Source organism: Podarcis vaucheri, assembly GCF_965113315.1.
Source record: "Podarcis vaucheri genome assembly, chromosome: 13".
Classification (NCBI taxonomy): domain Eukaryota; kingdom Metazoa; phylum Chordata; class Lepidosauria; order Squamata; family Lacertidae; genus Podarcis; species Podarcis vaucheri.
This window is the reverse complement of record NC_138751.1, coordinates 32,685,544-32,701,894: the sequence shown is the minus strand read 5'-3', so window position 1 is coordinate 32,701,894 and position 16,351 is coordinate 32,685,544. Positions and strand designations below refer to the sequence as shown.

At 49.3% G+C, this 16,351-nt stretch overlaps 1 protein-coding gene across 6 annotated transcripts in view; it reads left to right on the top strand.

The window, feature by feature from the left end:
- Positions 1-16,351, top strand: part of MLLT6 (MLLT6, PHD finger containing) — a 109,535-nt gene that overhangs the window by 90,750 nt on the left and 2,434 nt on the right. For 5 of the 6 annotated variants that reach the window (XM_082197182.1, XM_082197180.1, XM_082197179.1 and 2 more), the window contains exons 10-18: positions 334-939; positions 8,178-8,362; positions 9,679-9,796; positions 10,859-10,925; positions 11,487-11,626; positions 12,387-12,575; positions 13,447-13,535; positions 13,996-14,351; positions 15,770-15,878. In XM_082197182.1, coding sequence (XP_082053308.1) covers positions 334-939; positions 8,178-8,362; positions 9,679-9,796; positions 10,859-10,925; positions 11,487-11,626; positions 12,387-12,575; positions 13,447-13,535; positions 13,996-14,351; positions 15,770-15,878 — 1,859 coding nt within the window. The remainder of the gene's footprint in view (positions 1-333; positions 940-8,177; positions 8,363-9,678; positions 9,797-10,858; positions 10,926-11,486; positions 11,627-12,386; positions 12,576-13,446; positions 13,536-13,995; positions 14,352-15,769; positions 15,879-16,351) is intronic. The other variant, XM_082197181.1, reaches the window with a different exon arrangement.

Genomic DNA, 16,351 nt, shown 5'->3' with positions numbered 1-16,351 from the left:
TGGACTACAAGTGCCATTAGCCCCCAGCCCACACCGCCAGTGGTCAGGGATGATAGGAATTGTAGCCCAACACAATCCAGAAGGAACCACGTTGTCCACCTGGTGGGTTTTGCCTTTTCGATTGCAGTCTTCGTCAACCATCCAGCAAGTGAGAAGAGCATCTAGTTTTTTTCAACTGTGAGCAGTGAGGCTTTCTCCAGCGGTGCCTTCTACACCTTTAGGCATTTTGCAAGCAAACAAATGAACACGTAGACTTAGATCTGTGACAGCTATAGCTCTGATGCCTCATCTCTGCCTGCTTAAGGTTTAAGATTTCCCTTGATCCCCTTCCAGGTACCTCATGCAGCTCCTTGCCCTTCTCCCAGGACTTCGTAACCTTCCCAAAGCTGGAGCAGCAACAGCAGCAGCAGCCCGAGGAAGAGAAATACCGCAAGCCTGTCTCTTCCTCCTCGTCTTCCGCTCATTGCTCCCCGTTGTACGAAGGGCAGAAAAGCGACGTCTTTGAGCAAAAGGTGATCTTCTCGGGTTTTGGCTCCATCATGCGCTTCTCTACTTCAGCCGTGAGCCAGCAGAGGGGGCACGACGCTTCCCCCGTAGACTACAAGGTCTCCAACTCTATTGGGGGCACCTCTGGCGGAAGTGGCGGCAGCAGTGGCGGCAGCCACAAACGGATGCCGTCCCTCAACGTTGAGGAAGGAGAAGTCCTGAAGGAAAAAAAGCACAAGGCCAGCAAGAAAAGCAAACATGGGCCAGGGAGGCCCAAAGGGAGCAAGAACAAGGAAGTCCCAGGCGCCCAGCTGGTTGGATCCACAGCTACGTCGTCTTCGCCCTTCTCCGGGGGGTCCCTGGTCAGCTCCAGCATCGGAGGGTCCTCTCGGTCTTTCAGCCATGCAGCTGCCCTTCCGAGCCTCAGTATGGAATCTCCGCTTCTGGGATCAGGTAGGTACCACAGCCTCTAGGCAGGATGCTGCATATCCTATCGGTTTTGGCTTCTGGTGCAGAGTTCTGAAGCTCTCAGCTTGAAAAAACAAAACAAAAGAAACCAAGAGTGAAGGCAGGTATTTATGTCTATCTATCTAGAGAAATAAGGGACGTGGGTGGCGCTGTGGGTTAAACCACAGAGCCTAGGACTTGCCGATCAGGTCGGCGGTTCGAATCCCCGTGACGGGGTGAGCTCCCGTTGCTCGGTCCCAGCTCCTGCCAACCTAGCAGTTCGAAAGCACGTCAAAGTGCAAGTAGATAAATAGGTACCACGGCGTTTCCGTGCGCTGCTCTGGTTCGCCAGAAGCGGCTTAGTCATGCTGGCCACATGACGTGGAAGCTGTACGCCGGCTCCCTTGCCCAATAAAGCGAGATGAGCGCCGTAACCCCAGAGTCGACCATGACTGGACCTAATGGTCAGGGGACCCCTTTACCTTTACCTATCTAGAGAAATATTGAGTGGTTGCAGTGGGTTCTTTACCCACAGGGCGAACCTGACCTTGCAACTCTGTAAAATGGAAGCAAACACACAAGCAAGTTGAACACCCTCAGTCTCGCCTCTGTCATCATGTGTCAGATGAGCTGTCTGCTTTTATAGGCAAATCTGTATGTGTGTGTGTTGGAGATGACATGCATGCTAGCCAGTAGGCAGTCGTTGCAGTCCAAATATAACCCGTGCCAGAGAAGCTGTGATAAAAAGTTGCAGAACTTTTCATTCCCCCATCGCCATCAGTGTTCACCGCAGTGCTGGGGAAATGTGTGTGTGTTTTGAGGGTTACAAAGGTGCTATCAACCCTAAGTTTCCAGTCGCCATCCAAGTCCAATGTAGCTGTGAGGATAAGGTTTGCAACATGGATAGTAATACGGAGAGAACAGGATACTAGACTAGATTGACCTTTGGTCTAATCTAGAAGAGCTCTCCTTACAGTGCGATATCTCAGGCTTTAAAACAGTATTTCCCAAACTTGGGTCTCCAGCTGTTTGGGGACTACAACTCCCATCATCCCTAGCTGGCAGGACCAGTGGTCAGGGATGATGGGAATTATAGTCCGAAAACAGCTGGAGACCCAAGTTTGGGAAACACTGCTTTAAAAGACACATTCACAAAGGACAGGGCCATCAGTGGCTGCCAACTGTGATGGATGTCTTCTGCATCTACTGTTGAAGGCAGTATGCCTCTGTAGACCTGTTGCTGGGAATCAGAACTGAGGAATAGTGCTTGTCGTACTTAGGTCTGGTTGGCTTTTATAAGAACAAGATGCTGGGCTAGCTGGCCCTTCTGTTTGATCCAGTAAGGCTCTTCTTATGTTCTTACCTGGTGAAATCTCAGAGCCGCTTCCTGCGCTGTTTGTGGCAAGGCACCCGTGATGTGTGTCAGTGTGATTTCTTCTGGGAGTGCAACAAGCCAGCAAACCACAGCGCATCTCAACTTCCTGAGCCAGGTGCTTGCAGCAGAAAAGATGTTTGCACTGTTAGTCTCAAAAGCCAGAAGGCTGCTGAACCGCAAGCAGGACTTCCAGGAGCTGGGAGGGTGGTCCTTCTGAGCTCTGCGCTGTTCCTTGAACCCTCTTCTCAGTTAACAGAAACGGAATCTGTTTTGCAGCACTTGTGCAATGGTGGAAATGTGTATAGAAACATGGCCTAGAGTTGGGTATGTCCTTGTAAAATGAGGGGTTTGTTTTTCTTTGCCCCAGAGAATGTGCTTGTTCTTCCCCAAGTCCTTCAGTGTTACTCCAGTTGTGCTTTCAGGCAGTAGCTGTGCCGGTTGTTGCTCACTTGTATTGCGGACTCTTTGTATCTGGGCATATTCATCATGTCAGCCTTTGCCTCTTCCTTTATTCCAGGTGTGGAGAAGACTTGGCCTTATGGATATTGCTGAACTACAAATCAGCATGTGTGTCCAGTGGCCAGGAATGATAGAAATGTAGTTCAGCAACATCTGGGGGAGGCAAAGGTTCCCCATACTTGTGAGGGTGGTTGTTTTTTTTAACACTTTCCCCTGTGCTGTGAAACCCACAAAAAGTCCTTCCCCCCAAAGCTGCTGCTTGACATGGAAGGGAGGCTGTCATTGGCACCAGCGGCAGCATCTTTCCTTTGCCAAATAGCAGCTGGGGAGGGTGATTTTTGTAGCAACCGTGTAGGTTGGTGAAAAATAAAACAGGGCTCTTACACCTTTAATAGTTATCAGTGGAGACTGAACCACCAGGGCAAATGGGGCACAACCCCACCTGCCTCAGCCAGCTCCCAACTGTCTGCATTTTTACTTACATCCATGGGGGGGGGGTTCCTGCTCGCAGCAGCTTTTTCTTGTCTCCATAGTCTTGCAGCAAGGAGGAAGATTGGAGCAAAACTTAATTCATTGGCTTTGCCTGCCATTGACTCTGGCGCCACCTACTGCTGGCCTCCTTCCCTCCCACTCATAACTGGTTGGGCACCGATACTTACGCAGGAGAGGGGATTTCAGCAGATGTTGTTCGGCATGCATTCTGCAGCTGCCGAAATTCTCTTCTAAGCAAGTATTAAAGGTGCGGGAGCCTTGGCCTCACCTGCCCATGGTCACTCTAGGGTCACTTTTCTCAGCTTTGGTGCCCCAGATGTCATTGGACTACAACTCCCATCATCCCTGACCGCTGGTCCTGCTAGCTAGGGATTATTGAGAAAGGCTGCTCTAGGGCCACGGACTTATTTTTCTCCATGTCCCAATCCCGATTCTACAGCCTCCCCACCTTGTGATGAACACTGCACACAAACTAGGGCTAATGCACATGACTGTGGTGCCCACATCCCAAGCCACATCCTTGTGGCAGAGCAGCCCGGCTTCCAAGCATCCCGGCTTTGCGGCGGAGTGGAATCGCAACACCTGCACTTCATTTCCCTGCCAAATAGCGATCCCATTACATGCTGAAGGACGTTCCCAAAAGTGCTTCGTCAACACACCCATTGTGTGCGTGTTTGAGACTGCCAGGAAGAGAGGCACTGTAAAAAAACAACCTTTAAAAACCCCACCAGCAACACCTTCCTGGCAGTGACACTAATGGCAAAGAAGGGGCAGCTTCAGCAAAAAAGGGTTAAAGGGGAAGGAAGTGGGAGGCCTGACCTGGGCACAGCTGATTTGGCATGCTCTCATCTCTGTGCAGGCTTGCTATTCAGGTCACATGGGCAGATGAGAGGGTGGAAGGGGAGGCATAGGAGGCATAGCTGAGCTCTGTGTCATTCCCTGGTGACGGCCTTTTGCTCTCATTGCTTTGGGGCAGGGGAGGGGCCTGTGGAGTGGAAGAGAAAGAGAAACCAGGATGCAATTATTTCTCAGGGAGGAGCTGCTGCAAGCCACACACGCCTACCCATAATCGTAACCTCAGGCCATACGGATTTTCCTCCCCTGTTTCCCTCACTCCCTTGAGTTCAAAGGAATCAGCCTTTTTTGCGTGAGGTGGGTCTGCCTGTCAACCCGTAATCCAGGCCTACTAAGGGCGAATTTTTCCTCACACAGCTGCAGCCAGCACCAGCTCCCTGATGAACTTCTTGCGATAGGCGTGCTTGCAAACGTGCTTTTTGTTGTCGTCGCGTTCACACATTACATTTTCGGTGGCCGACAGAGATGTTGCAAGTGCGCACTTAGCAGGCGCAAGTGTCTAAACCAGAGCTTTCAGAACTTTTCATGTTGGTGGCACACTTTTTAGACACACATCATCTTGCAACATAGTAATTCAGTTTTACTAGCAAACCAGAGGTTAAACTAACCCCTTACCAGCCCCAGGAGGAGCGTTCACGTGACACACCTACACACTCTAGCCGGCACACTAACATATTGCAACACACTGTTTGGAAAGCTCTGGTCTAAAGAGTGTCCCTTAGATGATGCCGGCGGCATCATCCTAAATGGAAGTGAAGATTCCAGCAGATACCTACCCATTTGCTAAATTTCTTTCTCTCCCATTCTCTCTCTCATCCCCTCCCAGTCCCCATTTTCTGCTTCTTGTGCTGGTTGCTTACCTAGGCAAGAGTCATCCAGGTGGGTGGAATATAAATGTAGTTTTCTCATCTGCCAATATGGAATCGAGAAGTAGGTGTGTTCTCTTCTCAGTTCAGCAAGGTGGCTGGGCTGGATCAAATAGCTAGAACAATATTAAATCTGCAAATATTGAAGGCAAGAGGGTTTGGTAGGCAATAAGTGGAAAGAGAAGGTTCCTAAGGGTTTCCTAGATTTTGCCCTCCCACCCAAGGCTATTGCTACAGGCTGCTTCAGCCTCATGTGGCTCAAAGTTGTGAGGGACATGCTGCAAGGATATTCCTAGGTGGAACATGCTAACACTTGGGAGATGTCTGAAGCATGCACCAATGTCAAACACTTATGTTTCTAGCATGGACAATTCGGGTACATGGTGCATAAAAGTGGCCGTCACAGGAGACCCTGGGATCCACCTCGTTCTTTGAGTGAATTTGAATCAGTTGGATGAGTGGAATTGTGCATGTGTAATTTATTACTAAGGAACTAAGAGAGGGGCAGGTCAAATTTAGAACTCTCTTCAAGCAAGTGACTATCTCTCAAGCCTTGAGGACTGCAGACATGATACTAACTATAGTTTTGGGATTGTAAATGGACACATAGATTCCTCCTTTCCCTTGATCTGTGTTCTCAAGCGCATGCAACGGTTGACAACTTTAGTTAAAATTAAGCTGGCAAAACTTAATTTTGAAAAGCACTAAAAGCTGTCAGCATCTGAATAACATTTTTGGTAATGTTTCCAAATATAACAGTTTTTGCCCGGGTCCCATTAATTATCAGAGCTCACCTTTTGTCCAGACTTCTGTATTACAATAATAGTACAACTTAAATAGTTTTTTAATAGAGTTTTTGAATATTCAGGTTTTCCAACACATCACATACACTATCTTGTGGTCCTTACAGCAGCCCTGTAAAGTAGGCCAGGATGCAGCCCAATAGTTCAAAGTGTGCTTTGGCTGTATATTGTTGGGTTGAATGATGTGCATGCCAACCTCCTGGTTTGCAAAAAGAATAATAGAAGCGTAGAGTTAGAAGGGACCATGAGGATCATCTAGTCCAACCCTCTGCAATGTAATATTTTTTTGCCCAACATGGGGCTTGAACCCACAACCCGGGGATTAAGAATCTCATACTCTACCAATTGAGCTATCTGGGGGCAAAAGGGCTGAAACTATCATGCAATGTAATCCTGTGTGCATTTACTCAGAAACAAGTCCCACTGTGTTCTGTGGGGCTTACACCTGGTAAGTATGTTTCAGATTGTAGCCTGCATCTCAAGGCACAAGACCTGAGAAGCCAATCCCTGACTCCACCCCAGGAACTCACAAAAAAAGAGAGCAAAATTTAAAAACTGGCTGCTGGGTTGGGAGGGTGTGAAATTGACTAAGAATTACCCCTCATTTTGACTTGAGGCTACTTAGTTTCAGCTTCCCACCCAACCTGCAAGGAAGTCCCCTTTTGGCAGACTGAGCTAGTATTACAGTGAAGATTTATGTATGGGGTCTGGTGGGGAGGAAAACAGAGCTTGCAGTGAATTCTTCAGCCGCAGTATGAGCCTGGCTTTCTCTCAGCACCACAACTGAATTGGCAGACATGCATAGCAGTGAATCAGCTCTAGGCTAGGTTGTCATTTATGGCTCTCTGGCCATGGTTCATGCAGAATGTAGTTCTTTTTCTAAAAAAAAAAAAACCACACAAAAAACCCCCAGCACTACAGAAATGTTATCCACTGTTTTGTTTTTGTTTTTAAAGGGTAATGGTGATGGAACTGTAGAATCCTAGAATTTCCATTTACAAGAAAGGAGGTTCTGACTGAACACCAGGAAGAGCATTCTGACAGCAAGAGCTGTTTGACAGTGGAGTGGTCCTCCTCAGGAGGTTGTGAACTCTCCTTCCTTGGAGGTTTTTAAGCAGAGGTTGGATGGCCATCTGTCATGGGCGCTTTAGTTGAGATTCCTGCATTGCAAGGGGGTTGGGCTAGATGACCCTTGGGGTCCCTTCCAACTCTACAATTCTATGAGTCTGTTCCACTGTCAAACAGCTCTTATAATATTATTTTTAGTCAACTGTTAGAAAACTCTTCCTGGTGTTTATGCAAAACTATTCTGGGGGTGGAGGAAAGGCTGTTGGTGATGTCAGAGGAGGCCAGCCATGCTGTATACAGCGTGCTTCTGGGAACTGTTTTGTTCTGAGATTGATTCTGGAGAGAAATGGTTCCATTTGGGTTAGATGCAATGAGGGCGTTTCCAGATCAGTCTCATTGCTCTACAAACCTTACATCTGTCTTTGCCCTTAGAGTCACCAAACGAACTGGGCATTGAAGGCAGGAATTGTATAATTAAGTCATCAGTAATCTCACGAATACTGTCCAGAGGGTTTCTGTCCCTTCCAGAAAGCACTCCAGACGACATTGCTCTGAATAGCTGGGGAAAACAATGTCATTTCCAGAATCAAAACATTGCAGTTAACAGGCCCATCTTACCCATTGAGGCTAGTGGTGCGGGACGCCAAGTTCTGGAGTGTGCCATGCGAGAGTCCAGGGAACACCGAACAAGCGCGCTGAGTGAGGCTGTCAGTTTTTTCCCTTTTAGCCTTCTGGCACTGAATTCTGTGGGGCACCAGAAGGCTAAAAGGGGAAAAAACCGAGCCGACGCTCTGCAGGAGTGGGCTCAGCACAAGCCCGCTCGCTTGGTGTGCTGCCTGCCGTGGCCACCGCAGCACGAGGTGGCCGGCTAAGCCAGGAGGTGCCGCATGCAGCCTCTGCCTCTTCCCCGCTGAAGTAGCTGCCCTTCAGCCGCTGCCCACCTCCTCCAGCCCTAAAAAAAGCTCAAGTCTGGGGAAGGGGGGGCGCCGGAGGGATCTTTGCACCACGGCCCTGGCAGCTTATTGGCTGAGAGAATGCCTTATCTGGATCCCACATATCAGGCAAGTAACAGAGGTGCTGTGTGCTATGCTGTGCACTGGAAAAACCCTCAGCCACAGTTGGTCCAGTTCTCTAAAATGGGAACAATACTGGCATGCCCTAAAGGGATTGTTTTGGGAGGATGCAGAAGGAAAGGAAAGGTTGTCAAACCATCCTGAGAGAGAGGAGCAGAAGCAACATGGGAATTCGATACAAGCACCTATAGACATCCTTTTCCTTGGTGCCTGGCCATCTCTTTCCAAGTCTTGCTTTCATTTCTTCCTGCAGGGATCTACACAAGCAACAAAGATCCGATTTCGCACGGAGGTGGGGTGCTCCGGACAGTGTGTAGCACTCCTCTCTCCTCCAGCCTCCTGGCTCATCAAGGCACTTCGTCGCTTCCCCAGCTCACCCGCTCTCCCTTCGCTAGCGCCATCCCAACCGCCTCTTCTTCCTCCGTCTCCACAACCCAGGTAAGCACTTCAATCATCCGTGCTCTTAAGTCATTTCTGTGCACTGAGGGGGTGCATGGGGCATGTTCTAAAGGACAACTGTGCTGGCTGGGGCTGATGGGACTTGTGGTCAAAACAACACGGGAGAGCACCTGGCTGGTTAAGATTGATGTGTGTAAAAGGGTAAAGAAGTTAAAAGGCATCAAACAAACAGAAACAGCCTAGGGCTTGACTGACCTCTGTGGAGCGTGATTTGTAAAATGTGAAGCAAACAAGCGTGGCTGCTTCTCAGGGTCTGGGTAACTCCCAAGTCCTCATTGTTCAGGCATGCTGCTCCTGCTGCTTGCTGATTTTGCTGCTTTATAGTGGGCCAACTTGGAATATGCAATACAGAAAACCTGCTGGTGAATAGCAGTATTCAGTGGCTGGGTGCACTTTACGATGCTAGGCTGCGTGAGAAATGTCAAGGGTGCCGTTCTTCTTGGTCGGCAGCCCTCACGGTAAATGTAGGCACTCATTTTGATTTGCAACTTGTACATTCATTAACTGGACTCTGAAACCACTGCCGTTTCCCAAGTAAAAGCAAAACAAATGCTATTATTCTTTGATGGTGGTGAACTGAAGCAGCAATCCAGAAAGCTCTCTCATAATTCCATCCTGATGATTCAGCATCCAAAGCCAAAGCTCTCCCCATTGTTCTAAAGGTAAAGGTACCCCTGACCGTTAGGTCCAGTCGCAGATGACTCTGGGGTTGCAGCGCTCATCTCGCTTTATTGGCCGAGGGAGCCGGTGTATAGCTTCCGGGCATGTGGTGAACCAGAGCAGCACACGGAAACGCCGGTTACCTTCCCACTGGAGCGCTACCTATTTATCTACTTGCACTTTTTATGTGCTTTGGAACTGCTAGGTGGGCAGGAGCTGGGACCGAACAACAGGAGCTCACCCCGTCTTGGGGATTCGAACCGCCGACCTTCTGATTGGCAAGCCCTAGGCTCAGTGGTTTAGACCACAGCGCCACCCTCGGCCTATTATTCTAGTCTCTGGCTAATTTACATGCCTCCAGGTATCCCACCACCAGCACCAATTTCACCTGCGTTTCCTGCAGAAATAAAATGGTTTCATTTTAATGAAGTGTCCCTACAGCCACATGAGACTGAAATGCTTTGAAGCTTCTTTTTAAGACAGAGGCCCAGACATCATCTGTCTGCTGCCTGTCTGTTCCGCTCATCCATTCAGTACCAGCCTAAGCTCTGATCAGAAGTTTGGAAAAGACAACTCTTAAAATGAAATGGCTGTTTTTCTTTTCCCTTCTTCCTTTGTTGTCCTCACCTCTGCAGGTGTTCTCACTGGCGGGATCTACGTTCAGTCTCCCTTCCTCGCATATTTTTGGAAGCCCCCTCACTTCTGGGCTGTCGGTCAATCCTCTGCTGAACCAATCTGAAAGCAACCGGACAGGTACACAAACCAGAAAGTTTGAAATGATCTCATTATAGAACGTCCTTCTGAAAGTCAAGGCCACTCTTGTCTACAAGGTCATCTCCTTCCCTTTCTTCCCAATGCTGCTTAGTTCCAAAGTCTTTAGAGCTGATAAGGTTTCCACACATGAGGGGAAGTGTGATGGGTAAGCTAGGAAAAAAAGTTTCACATTTACTCCTTAAAAAAAGAAAAATGAAAACATGCCATTTACCAAGATCAAGCTGTTTGGTGTATAAATACAGCAGGCAAGCTTCAGAAATATGACCTGGAACCCTTGGGAAAATACGTGCGCATGCGCAGTGAAAGAGAGAGACCATGTTATGTTGACACAGTGACTGCACTAGCCTGCCATCTGGTGGCATGTGGGAGTAACACCATTCCTTAAGACAGGAAGTGGTTATGTTGTTATGGCTACACTGAGTGTTTTCAGTTTTAACAGGAAGGTTTAAGAGGCTTTGTTTTGAATCCACAGAAGGTGTAATACTGTGTAGTGTAAAATGTTAACTGCGTAACTATTGAGTGTAGGACAGTTGTGGGTATGCAGAAATAAATGGAAGCAGTGTTTTGAGAAACTCCAAATTGATCTGTGATTATAATAAATAATATCACGGTTGAATTCACTTGAGCAAAATTGTGTTAATGTAGCAAATCACCCAGGGATTTTGCAGGTCGATTTAGACACAACAATAGACCTGCTTCTATAAACCGTGGTCTTCTCTTTTAAAACTGGGGGCTCTTTATTAAAGAGCAAATAGGGGCATAGGGAGAGCTAAACTTCAATCCCTACTTGAAGCTTACTTCCCTAGAATATGCCCTTCCAGATGCCCTCTTTGATATTGGATGTGGAGTGTCCTTGGAGAAAAGGGCAAAAGTTTTTAGGCTTTTAAGCAGCAGGTTTTAATACAGAATCTGGGTTTGAACAAACAGTAGTGCTGCATCATGTCTGGTCAGGTCTTCTGCCATATCAAGCGTTTACGGTAGTGTTGGGGAGGTTGTCTGTAAATAATTTTTTTAAGCCACTCTATATATTTCTACTTCCAGAAGCAGATTTGGAAGACTGTAATTTTGTCTGCCGAGGGTCATCACCACAAGAAAGTCTTTCTTCCATGTAAGTTTATTTGCCTGAAATACTGCATTGGGGGCGGGGGAGAGAAGGAAACAATGCACTGCTTAACTAGCAAGGATAACGTAGTAGTAGTAGTAATAATAATAATAATAATAATAATAATAATAATAATAATAATAATATCGTCATCCAGAGATAGGGTTGCTCTACACAACAGACTAATAGGGAAGACAAAACCAATGGGGGCATGACAGGGTAACTAACATGTTTCCTTTCACAAATCCTCATTGCATGTGGAGAGAGTAGCTTTTCTGAGAAGATACCCTTGAATATGCAGTGCCTGGTGAAATTTCAGGTGCAGAGAAATGGCAGGGCAGGGGTTTTGACAAGGTGTCTCCCTGTGGCTGGTGATGCCAAATAAGCAAAAACATATGGAATCTTCATAATACATACAGAATTGAACTTTTTTACATCTTGCAGCCTTCCAGCTGATGTGGAGTTCTTAACATGAGACAAATGGACTTAATAGCTTGTTTTAGGAGGTGTGTTGACTGTCCTTCACCTTCTGACAACACTTTCCCCCCCACTCTGTTCCCTCTGCAGGTCCCCCATCAGCAGCCTCCCCACTCTCTTTGACCAGACAGTATCAACGAGCAGCGGGCAGCTGGAAAACGTTCCCCAGGCTACACCAAACATTGAGCAGCTCCTGGAGAAACAGGGCAATGGAGAAGCCGGTGTTAACAGTGAGTCGCAGGAGACCTTGTGGAACTGTTTGCCTTTGCTCAGGGGCTAAGGATGGGGGCAAATCTCACTCATGTATACTTCTCCCATCAGGCTATCTCCATTCTGCAGAAAACTTCCCCTGCTAAGGCTTGCTTAGGGGTGGGGAGGTGGCATTCTGATGCCATATGTCAACAAGCAAAGCAGATGTGCAGAGAAGAGGTTCATTTCTTAAAAAAATAAAATGAAAGAACCACTTCTGTTGGTTCATGCGGATGTTGGAAGATCGAGCCTCACACCTCTCAGACCTTTGGACCTCATTCCTGACCATCAGGGAGTACAGGGCCCCAAGTTGCAGGTGTGCTCTGATGGTTAGAGCTTTGGGTTCAAACCATGGAGACCTGTGTTCCAACGCATCCCCCAAGCCAAGAATGTTTTATGACCTTGGGCCACTTACTTATTTCCCAGCCTACTTCACAGGGCTGTTGCAAAGGGGGACAGGGGCGGTCCTATGTGTGCTACCCAGCACTTCTCCAAAGAAGGGTGGGGTGAAAATATAATAGGCGAATGAATGAGGGCTCCTTTCTGTGCAAATCAGTGGGCAGAGAATTATGGGCAGCCTGTTGACTTCATTGATTGTGCTCCTTATTTTACTGCCTCCTCCCTTTCGTGTATGCTCTAACTGTGTCACTGTTGTTCCCTCCCCACCCTGCTCCACTCCCGACCCTTCTTCGTTGTCTCTCCTCCTGCCCCCGGCCCCCTTCCCACCCACGTTTTCTGCAGTTGTAGAAATGCTCAAGGCCCTTCATTCGCTGCAGAAAGAGAACCAGCGCCTCCAGGAGCAGATCATGACTTTGGCGGCTAAGAAGGAGCGCCTGCAGCTTCTCAACGTCCAGCTCTCTGTCCCCTTCCCGGTGGTCACCACCAGCAACGGCCCTGCAGGCCAGGCTCAGTACATCCTGGCCTCCAATGGTATGGAGATGAACTCTCCTCTAAGCCCTGCCTGGTTGTTTCTTAATTCCTGACAAGGACATTTTCCAGTCATGGCATCCCATTTATGGGATACCGTGCTTTTATGTCCCTCAACTTCCTTTTCCTTAATCTTAACTAAGAGGGTTTTCAGCTCCTCCTCAACAAAACAAAACTTTATGGTTTGGCCTTTTTTGGTTCCTCAGCCACTTTGCAGACAAGGAGAGTCAGAAATCAGCATATATGGTGGTTTCTGCACATGCTGTAGTGGGAAGTGAGGGGCAGATGAGGCTCATCAACCTGGGAAGGTAGCCCATCTAGGAGAAGGAAAACTGTGATCCTAAACCACCTCTGCCTTGCAAGTTATCTTTGAGAGAAGAAAGGGCTAAGGAGTAAACCCTACACAAATCTGCGGTGAAGTCCCTAAGATGGTTGAATGGTGCCTTGTGTGCCTCCTTCTGGCAACTCCTGCAGCCCAGCTGGTGCCAAACGTATTGCTCTGCTGTCCTTTGGACCACATCAGTGAGGCCAAGACGAGAGTCTTGTCTGGGCAGCCCAGGACCTCCATACACACTGCCCAGGCTTGAACCCAGAGAGGTCACTTTGGTGCAGCTAATGCAGCCCTTGACCCTTGACTTCATCCCCAGAGGCGCACTCCATTGTATCTTGAGACAGTCACATGCCAACAACATAACATCTTCTGTGCTTCAAAAGAAAGAGGCACAGACCCAAGGCATTCAGTGTGATCCAGAAGCTCTTAGCTGTCACCTTGGATAGGGTGGGCTAAGCTGGGCTAAGTCGGAGACACAAGGTGCTCTGCAGCTGTGGAGATGTTCTCTGGAGAGGCTTCCTGATTTTCTCTTTTTCCCTCTAGCGTGCAACAGCGACTCGTTGAGTATCAGCAAGAGCCCTCCTTGCAAGAACAGCTTTGGCATCGAAAACTCGCTCTCCACTTCCTCCGAGGTACAGAGCATCTCTTTCCGTTCTCCCCACTGTTGCTTATTGGAACTTTCACCCCCGCCAGCCGGAAGCGGCTCCTCCATGGCAGATTTGGAGTGCCATGGAGCGTGGCCGAGTGGCAGGCAGACCAGCCAATGGGGAATATCTCCTGCAGCACCAGCTGCCATGAAATCAGTGGGAGCTGTGTATGAGTGTGGCAACACACTTGCGTGGCTTCCATTCATTTCAACAGGGGCTGGCACAGGAGACCTCCCACAAGGGTTACTTACACACACACACACACACACACACACACACACTCATTAGCTTAGGCATCAAAATGCCATCCCTGTTGCCAGCAGTTTGGACCTGGCAGATGCCTTTCCCTTTGGTGGGATGTGCTGGATTCAGTCACAGGCAGCCCCTGGATAGGATCCCTTTCACACCAGAATGATTTTCCCTCCTTTTTCCTCCCTCCTTGCAGGATCCTCACTCCGGCTGCCCCAGCAGAAGCAGCTCCTCCCTCTCCTTCCACAGCACGCCTCCCCCGCTGCCCTTGCTGCAGCAGAGCCCTGCCTCCCTCCCGATGACGACTGGGGTGCAACAGCCGCCACCAGTGAATGGCTTGGCAAGGGCAATGGGGACAGTCCATGGGGGAGGTGCCCCTGCCAATCATAGCCTGGTGGATGGTCTACTTGGGAGCCTGGCGGGAGGGCAGCAGGTACCCATCAACGGCATCCTGGGAGGTCTGAATGGAGCAGTGGCCACCCAGGCCCAGAATCCCCTCTTGGTGCAAAGCAGTGGGCCCCCAAACCTGCAGCTCTCCAGCAGCCAAAGCAGGTAAGACTCAGGAAGGAGGGGAAGGAGGGAGGAACAGATGGAGGTGGGTTTGCAGTGCCTAAAGGGGCTCTACTTGGCCAGAGTTCTGCCACACGTTCCAGAAAAGCATTTTATTGGTGAAAGCTTCAGGGGAGGTGGCTGTCCCCACCTACTCTGCCAGGCTCCCGGGCATTTGGCTTTCACCCACACCTGCTGTTCCTGGTTGGCCTCCCAGATTTAATCACATGTGTGTTTTGCAAGGTTTGTGCATACCCCTGAGCTATATCATCCAGGCAAGGCACAAAATGATGAAAAGGCATCAGTGATGGAAGCAAGAGATGCAGAGATGTGTGCTCACCATAAAGCAGGAGTAGGGAACATCAGGCCTGGGGCCAGATGCAGCCCTCCAGGCCTCTCTGTCTGGCCCTCGGAACTCTCCTCAAGCCACGCCCCTCAGTGATCCTGCTTCACACCTAGAGTACTTTTGCCTGGTTGGGATGTCTCCTTGAACTCTGGTCTGGATGGAGGATAGAGTGGGGGAGGTGTATGAACTTGCCTACTGTACAAACATAAAGCATAAGCCCATTGCCCTGCCCACTTTTGACCCTGACCCTGCCTACTATTGCCATGTGGCCCTTGGAAGGTTGCCCAACAGGGAATGTGTGAGAAACATTCCCCACCCCTGCCTTGAAGTGTAGTCCAACCTGCAGTTTGGAAAGATCCAAACTAGGGCTACCTGCACCTTGCAGTTCTGTGACTGCCGGAATTATACCTGGGTGCAAGTAAAAGGGAAGAGAGTTTCTAACCTTTAAGGCATATAAGTGACCAAAGGTGGGGGAAGGAGACACAATAAGGGAAGCATGACAGCAGGGGAGCAAGACTCATGCCTTCTCTGGACCGCCAGTTTGCATCAACAAGGCCTGGTCTCTTGCCATAAGGCGGTGGGGAAATGAATGCTCTCCTGGATCAGACCAAAGGCCTAGCTGGTCCTGCATCCTGTTCTTATAGTGACCAACCAAGTGCCTCTATGGGAAGCCCGAGGGTAGCGCAATGACGTTTTATAAGAGCCACATCGCACGTTGCCCTCCCGTACATGAGGCCAGGTGAGGGAGCATGCCTGGCATGCCTCCTAACGCAGCCAATTTTCAGTGCCATTGGAAGGTGGCAGGCAAATCTGACCCAGGGAACACAGTGAACCATTAAGTTCTTCTCAAGCCCTCTTTGACCCAAACAGCACTCCTGCTGCCTCAGCTCTTGTTTGTTTTGGGGAGGTTTAAGTAGGAAACTGCAGGTGTTACTTGGGGTGAAGTTAGAACCAGAGGGGTCAGTTGGCTTTTCTGTCTTGAGCGCCAATGTTTTGGGGCATGGCCCCACTCTTTCTGGAGATAGCTATCTAACCCCACCCCCCTCAATGCTTTGTCCCTCTTCCCTTTCTCCAGCATGGCCAGCACAAGCCACCTGACTGAGCAGCAGCAGCAGCTCCTCAGCCAGCACGAGCTCCAGCTCCAGCAGCTGCAGCAGCTCCTGACTTCACAGCCACTCAACCCGGTAAGTACCTCTGCTCTGGTTGGCAACTGCTGCCCACAGTTGTAGCAGGCAAGGGGGCTAAGCAGCTGATGAGGTGCCTTGGCTTCTTATACTTGGGTGGTAGGGGAAAGGCTGGGGTGGAAGTTCCAGGAAAGGATGGAAAAAGCCTGGATCATCTGGGGGGACAAAGATTGGGGTGCGGAGGAATTATGAGAGAGGTTCATAACATTATGAGTGGTGTAGAGACAGTAGGCAGAGCAGTGGCTCTTGAACTGCGGGGTGAAGATCCCTGGGGGGGGGGGCACCTCAAGAAACAGATGAAATCCCATAGCGTAGGATCCTGATTCAGGCAGAGCTTTCCTTCCTGCTCCAGCCCATGACTGGGATGGCAGACCTAAGTTATGGGAGCACTCCTTCCCCTAGTTCTTCTCTCCTGTTGGCGTGGAGGGAGAGCTGCCAAGATCCTTCTGCAGCTGACCTTTGCAATTTTGTCT